Raw genomic sequence first — 7,119 nt, 5'->3', positions numbered from 1 at the left:
TTAGATCTATTTATTGTACACTATATGTTTTTATTGACGGACGGTTCACGCCATGTCCATTCACTATGTTCATTCACTGTGTATATTCTGTATTTCTATTTATTGTTTTATAATCTTTTTGTACACCTGTACCTCTGTATCTGCCCTTTGCTGCGTTGACACCTGAATTTCCCCCCGGGGATTAATAAAGGTTCATCTTATCTTATCTTATCTTATCTTATATATTATATTATATTATTGGATTATTATCAATGATGCATTCATATATATGATGCATGATAATGTTGCAGCTAGTTGACGTAAAGCACTGTTTTATAAACTGTTGGGAGGTTATATATCATATTTGTGTCATATTTTCTAGGATGATCATACAGTACGTTTTGGATGAACATTTTATATTGAAAGTAGTAACTAATAGCTGTAAAGCTATACATGTAGTACAATAAAACTATATTTCCCTCTAATATGTCAAGAAAAGTACCTCAAAAGTAAATTGAAGGAATTTGTGTAGTTACTTTTCACCACTGACTACAGGCAATTATTAGACACAAACTGCTTGTTTTTAGACAAAAAATGTAGTAGTAGTAGTAGTAGTTGTTGTTGTTGTAGTTGTAGTAGAGGTGGTGGCGGTATGGTTTAATGTGATCCTATACCCACCTACACCTACAAAAGAAACCCACGATAAAGGTGGATACATTTAGTTTATTTGGATGAACTACGAACAGTGGCATTTTGGTCACCAAGATGCACTTTAGCATATTTTACATTTCACAGTTTGACATAAAATATTTCCTATAATAAACAGACACAGTTCTTAAAGCAATACACAGTCCTCAGTCAACTTTATACAAAATCAGAAGATTAGTCTTGATTCCCGTTGTGTCATCTCCTCTACCTCTTCCACACTGAGGTCATTGTTTATCAACCTGCAGTGAAATAGGACGAGACAAAAACAATCAATGATTTAGCACAGTCAGTTTCCAAATGGAAATGAAGCTTAAAGCCAAAATAAGGTGCAGTTTCAACTACAACAACAGTTCTTCTTGGCACTGAAACGAGTAGTACGGCCATGCCCTGCCCCAAATCCAGGATGCAAACAACCACCAAGTACATGTACTAACCACAAAAGAAACATTACGCACCACACTGATTTCATATGAGTGTTGTGTTGTAGGGCTTGAATCAGACATTCCACTCCTGTTCTGGATATGCAGTTCTCTGTCAACCTTTTACAGGAAACAAGAGGGTGGAGCAATTTAAGCAACACAGTGAGTGCTCAAATGCTAAATCAGCCATTCGGTTGTGTGCATTGTCAATACAACTTCTCTCTAACACTTACCAAAGCTCTTCCAGTGACGTGCTGTTCTTTATAATGTTGGCAAGGGCACATGCTCCTGCACTCCCCACACCATTGCCTACAAGGCTGCCATTACATCAAATTAGAATTATATTCAAGTAAAGTATGTATATTTGGCAACTTACAGGAAAATATTATATACAACTGATAAATACATACTAGGGCTGTCAGTCAATTAAAATATTTAATTGCGATTAATCGCATGATTGTCCATAAGTAATCGCGATTAATCCCAAATTAATGACATATTTGTATCGGTTCGAAATATAACTTAAAGGAAGATTTGTCAAGTATTTAATACTCTTATCAACATGGGAGCGGGCAGATATGCTGCTTTATGCCAGTGGATGTACATATTTATTAATGGAAATCAATTAACGACACAAAACAATGACAAATATTGTCCCGAAACCCTCACAGGTACTGCATTTAGCATAAAAAATATGCTCAAATCATAACATGGCAAACTCAAGCCCAACAGGCAATAACAGCTGTCAGTGTGTCAGCGTGCTGACTTGACTATGACTTGCCCCAAACTGCATGTAATTATCATAAATTTGCGTGTCTGTAAAGGGGCGACTCGTGGGTACCCATAGAACCCATTTTCATTCACTCTTGCGTTGTTGCCTTAAAGAAATTAGTGGTGTTAAAACAAATTTGCGTTGACGCTTTATTATTGCATTAACTTTGACAGCCCTAATACATACAATTGTGGTAGTTATGCAACTGCACAAAAGTGGGACATATTTGAATACATTCATATTTGTAATACATTTTCCTCACTGTCTTAAGTCTATCTAACATGCCAACATTCAAAGCAAATATTACCTAAGCCACAGCAGAGATGTGCTGCTCTCTAGGGCGCTGGCAAGGGCCTCTGCTCCTGCATCACCTATCTTGTTGCCCCAAAGCCTGGAAATACAAAGAAAGATTATTAATTAAAAATGCACCACCAATAAGACACATGGAATTTTGCAGGACAACTTTTTACCCTAAATGCTGCAGTGAATGGTTGAATTTCAGTCCCTCTGCCAGCTGCTTTGCTCCTTCTTCTGTTATATTATTGTTGCCTAGCCTGAAAGAAAATAGAGAACTGCATTTGCTGTTCATTTGACACTACACAGACTTGGTGCATTATAGATCCATTTTAGCGTCACATCTGATAATATACTGTATGTGCTGACCTTAGAGCAAGGAAATTCTGCTTGGTCTTCAGAAGATGAGAAAAGTGCAGTGTGCAAGCATCAGTTAGATTGTTGTTGAAGAGCCTAGAGACAAACAAACTGATTATGAAAGGTAATTGATCAAACATCACGATAGCGTTATTAATCATCTTGACAGCACTTACGAAATTTTCCTGAAGTTTTCACACTGGATAGCTTTAGCAAGCAGTTTGCGGATCCCCTCATCTGTAATGTTATTATTTCTGAGGCTGATAATGGAAAAAAAATATAGGACACTTGAGCATAACATGTATTTTTGCCTTATTATAAATGCTATGGTGTTCACTATAATGAATAGATGGAGGGAAGAATTTAACCTTTTGATACTCACTACAGGGAATTACAAACATGCATGCAGGGAAGAAGCTGCTCCACTCCAACATCACCTACAGAGTTGTTGTCCAGCTGGAGACCTATAGGATTCCTTAAATGCTGGAGCACATAGGCTAGTGCAGTGCACTCCACAGGACCAATGTTACAGTAGGTCAGTTTCAGGTGGTCCACCACCAGCCTACCCATGGCGTCTTTAGCAATCCGGCTCTCCTGCATCTCATAGATGCATTTGATAAGCCAGACGAAGCCTGGCATTGCGTGCATGCTCTTCTTCTCCCCCTCTACAGGTTGAGGGATGGACCTAAAGTGTTTCTGCATGCCTTTGGAGAGGCATTTCACCACCTGGCTGACCCTCTTCTCCATCAAAGCACTGGGGCAGCAGTGGAGCCACAGGCCTCGATGGCGCTGAGACAGTAGTCCAGACACAAAGGTGGCTGTGATTTGCAGATTTGGTTTAGCTTCCCTCACTAAAGTCTGCTGTTGTTTGTCAGTGGAAGGCAAGCAGACCCCAAAGCATGTGCTGTTCTGACCTGTCTCCTTCACATTCTGCGCCTCAAAGAGCTTTGGGATAGCTAAACGGTCAGTGTCAGTTGACAGAACCACGTACAGAGCAGCAAAGAAACATTGCATAGTCAAATGAAGGAATTCATAGCGTTTACAGTGGGTTGAGGACATATCTTTGCTTTGTATGAGAAAGCCCATGCAGATATCCTTCTCAGTTACACCACATGTTTCTAGGTTTGTATCTGAGAAGACGTAACAGCTGGTTCCTATCCCCTCAAATGCAAGCTGCCCTAGATGTAAGACTGTGTTTAGGTGTTCCTGAAGCCAACCTGACCCTGGTGTGGTGCTCTTCAGGGAGCTTTGGTGCTGGAGAAAGTGCTGTAAGATCATGAGGTAAACGTCTGTGATTGTTTGAGGGCTGCCCTCGCCACAGCCTAGCAGCTCCTTATGGCACTGTGAGACAATCCAACAGAGGACTGGACTATGACACAGTCCAAGTAATGCTGTGTTTGTCTGTAGGGACTCCAAAACCTTAGCAGCCACAGCGGGATCACTGTGATGCTTCCTCACAAAACAGTCAATCCCACTCGGGGAAAAGCCTTTCAGGAAGATCTCTTTGCGAAGATGTTTCTTCAAAACAGGGCCCACCGCCTCTGGGCGACTAGTCACCACTTTACGCACACCCTTCATTAGGGAACCCTGGATTAAGTTGAACAACAGTATGTGAACAGGTGCACGCTGGGTGGGGGAGCAGAGTCTGTATTCATCTGAAAAGCTCTGCTTGAGCTCATCAAGGCCATCGAAAGTGAAGAGGATGAGATGAGGGTGGTCCAGGATGAACTGGAAGATCTCCTCCTGCTCCCTGTCTGGCCAGCAGCAGTGCTGAAACAGCAATTCCTGGACAGACAGTTCCCTGTGCTCCGAGTTCAACCTGCGACAGCTGAATGGGAACAGAAGGAGAAAGTCCTGGAGAGCTGCCCCCTGAGCCCAAAGCAAGTGCAGCCTCTGGAGTAAAGTGCTCTTCCCGCCGCCCGCATCCCCAGACACCAGCACCGTGTCGGCCTCCTTGTTCACTGTACCCGCTGTACCGAGGATGTCCTCCAGGCCCAAAGGTCCATGGGCATCAACGCAGTTATGAGTTAGCTCCAGCTGGCCTTCAGTGTAGATGTCATCCAGAGACATGTGGCTGGTTCCTCCATAAGTACTGAGGAAGCAGGACTGAGCCGACACAGAACTGCTGAGCTTCTTCTGATACTTTAAGACCTCTGTGACAGAAAGCATACACATGAGATAAACTACAGTACATATATAGCACTGAAAAATGACACATAATGTATATTTGTTTATATTCTGCGACTGCTTTTTTTTTTTTCAACCAGTTCCTATTTTTGGAGCTCCCCCACTTCCGTATTTTCAAAGGAAATGCATATATTTTTCATATTTCAGACAGATCACAGATCAGATCAAGTTTAAACACACATCAGTTTTCTTTCCATTTTTGTAGTGGATTGGCCTTGGCTGATGTCTGGGCTCTCTGAGTGCCATTCTAGTTAGGCTACTGTAATAGTTTATAATAATAATTATAATTATAATGACAAACCTTTGGGAGGAGTCCATTCCTCCTGGTTCAGTGGACATCCAGATTCTTGTTTTTGCTCAATGTACTGCAGCACAACCTCTGCCGCTGATTCTCCTTTTGATGTAACATGGTCAAGCAAACGCCTTGCCTGATTGACATATGAGTGGCAACAGATTATTAAAGGAACAGTTCAACATTTTGGGAAATGCAAATATTTGCATTCTTGCTGAGAGTTAGATGAAAAGATTGACCCCTTTTTTCATGCATGGTAAGTATGAAGCTAGTACCAGCAGACAGTTGGCTTAGTTTAGCACAAAGACCAGTGTTCCCAGTCTTTGTGCTAAACTAAGCTAAGAGGCTGCTGGTGCTAGTTTCATATTTAGCCTACCGTGCAGACATGAAAGTGGTATTAATCTTCTTAGCTCTTGGAAAGAAAGTGTATAAGGTAATTTCGAACTAATCATTTGATAGATTTGATTTAATGATAGTACAAAATCTATTTTAAGCAACATCAAAAATTAGACTGCTGGTATACTGAGCAAGATTAACATTAAACCAGAGACAGCTTCAGTTCCTGTAGGCTATAACATCCCAAGTTGCCAATAAAAAGGGATGCAAAAAGTTTTAATTCCAAGACAATTGAATAGGTAAAGAAAAATAACAGGGAGATGTCTAACCACAGTTTAATAATGTGTATAAAACGTGGGGCATTAACAGTACCTGTTGAGAGGGGGTGTGTATAGGTAGCTGCACCTCATCGCAGTCTGCTGAGGTGAAGTGTCCTGATAGGACAAGAGCTTTTAGAGCACCATCAATGCAGCCTTGTAGCTTGCTAACCAGGCTTGGTCTCTGAATCAGAACAGTCTGAGTAGACGTGCTCTGGTATTCTTCTTTTTCCACTAGATTCAAACAGCATTCTGGAAATGATAGGCCAACTCCCTGAGCTTCAGGTAGGACCTGTTTGAGAGCGGCAAGGAAGAGCCCACTGGTGTCCACACCCTTTGTATAAACCAGGTCGAGCAACTGCCTGGCATTGGTATACAGTGCCCTACCCGGTACCTGTATGTTCTGGTAGTCCTCCCATAGGAGCTCCCCCTGGGACAGCAGTATGTCCAGCACCTGTTCCAGATGCTCAGCTGACCCGCTGCTGCACAGTGCATGCAGTATCTCTGTCCGTTGTCTCAGCACAAAGTCCTGGACAAACATGCTTTTTGCATGTCAGCTTCCATAATCAGGGACATCCGATGTGTACTTAGGCTGCTTCCAGTATCACAACCTGGTAAAGTGAACACCAACATGACATCATGTTACTATTAGTCATCAACAGTCACCAAACACCATAGCTTTGTGTTGTTGATTCATGCACACTTACTATTTTTATATGTAAATGTTACACACTCATTTAAAACATGCACAAAAACACAAGATTGATCTAAGGGACTTCAACTGCAAAGGCAAGCAACACACAGTAACACCAATGTTAGATTATCACTCACTTTCGAGGCGCCACAACAGAGAGCTTTCTTCCCTCCTCCTGCCATTTGGGCAGAGACGCTGCACTACTTTAAACTGGCCTGTTCCTCATTCCACTGCTGAAAGCGAAACTTGTTCTGCTACCAAGTCCCTCCTGTAAAACGGAAACTAAACCTTGCCAGCAAATGGGATGAAACTTTAATAGAACCCCATCAATGATGCGTCACAGCACAACAGTTAAGTCACTTCCCTATTTGGTTGAGGGGATTTTTCAAACTAGAACAAAAGTCATGTTTCACAGGTTTGCCTCATGCCAATGGCCACTTTTCACTGGAATGTGATGATATTTCCACATCTTAGCAGAGGTTAATAGTGCCAGAGCTTCTGCTCTGACACTATTAACCCATTAGAAATGGTTCATTTGACACATTTACAAGAAAAGCCAACAGAAATATACTGAAGGGGAAATCTGCAGGTCCACGTTGGTACTTCCATACTGGTTGCAATTTGCTCATGCAACCACTTGGTGGAACTATTGCATAAATAAACCAACCTGGTTTGTTCAAGAGGCTGGGACTTTTTGGTTTCTTCTCCTTTGACACATTTCTTTATTCCTCTTCCTTTCACATTTCTGACTTCTTTCCGTCATC

The 7,119-nt window shown here is 41.7% G+C and overlaps 1 protein-coding gene across 3 annotated transcripts; it reads right to left on the bottom strand.

Annotated features, from left to right (window-relative positions):
* Positions 1-687: 687 nt before the first annotated feature.
* Positions 688-6,647, bottom strand: nod2 (nucleotide-binding oligomerization domain containing 2). 3 transcript variants are annotated; one of them, XM_074610033.1, is made up of 11 exons: positions 6,493-6,644; positions 5,717-6,190; positions 5,018-5,144; positions 2,912-4,682; positions 2,706-2,789; positions 2,542-2,625; positions 2,349-2,432; positions 2,186-2,269; positions 1,340-1,423; positions 1,143-1,226; positions 688-926 (listed from the first exon to the last, which is right to left on the bottom strand). In XM_074610033.1, the coding sequence occupies exons 1-11, from the start codon at positions 6,535-6,537 to the stop codon at positions 854-856; spliced, it is 2,994 nt and encodes a 997-aa protein (XP_074466134.1). In that variant the 5' UTR covers positions 6,538-6,644; the 3' UTR covers positions 688-853. The 3 variants fall into 3 exon arrangements, with proteins under 3 accessions (XP_074466134.1, XP_074466142.1, XP_074466150.1); XM_074610041.1 differs by having other exon boundaries at positions 5,717-6,272; positions 6,493-6,623; XM_074610049.1 differs by lacking the exon at positions 2,349-2,432 and having other exon boundaries at positions 6,493-6,647.
* Between the last annotated feature and the right edge of the window lie 472 nt (positions 6,648-7,119).

This window comes from Sebastes fasciatus, chromosome 2 (genome assembly GCF_043250625.1).
Source record: "Sebastes fasciatus isolate fSebFas1 chromosome 2, fSebFas1.pri, whole genome shotgun sequence".
Lineage (NCBI taxonomy): Eukaryota > Metazoa > Chordata > Actinopteri > Perciformes > Sebastidae > Sebastes > Sebastes fasciatus.
Note: the sequence above shows the minus strand (reverse complement) of the source record. Positions and strands in the feature narration are given on the sequence as shown.

Bases quoted from the DNA above. Each gene is read 5' to 3' on its own strand.
- nod2 (XM_074610033.1), bottom strand. From the start codon at position 6,537: ATGGCAGGAGGAGGGAAGAAAGCTCTCTGTTGTGGCGCCTCGAAA. The intron at 2,790-2,911 runs GTGAGTATCAAA...TTCCATTATCAG, and splicing joins CATGTTTGTAATTCCCTGTA to CCTCAGAAATAATAACATTA. The intron at 1,227-1,339 runs GTAAGTGTTAGA...TTCCTGTAAAAG, and splicing joins ACGTCACTGGAAGAGCTTTG to GTTGACAGAGAACTGCATAT.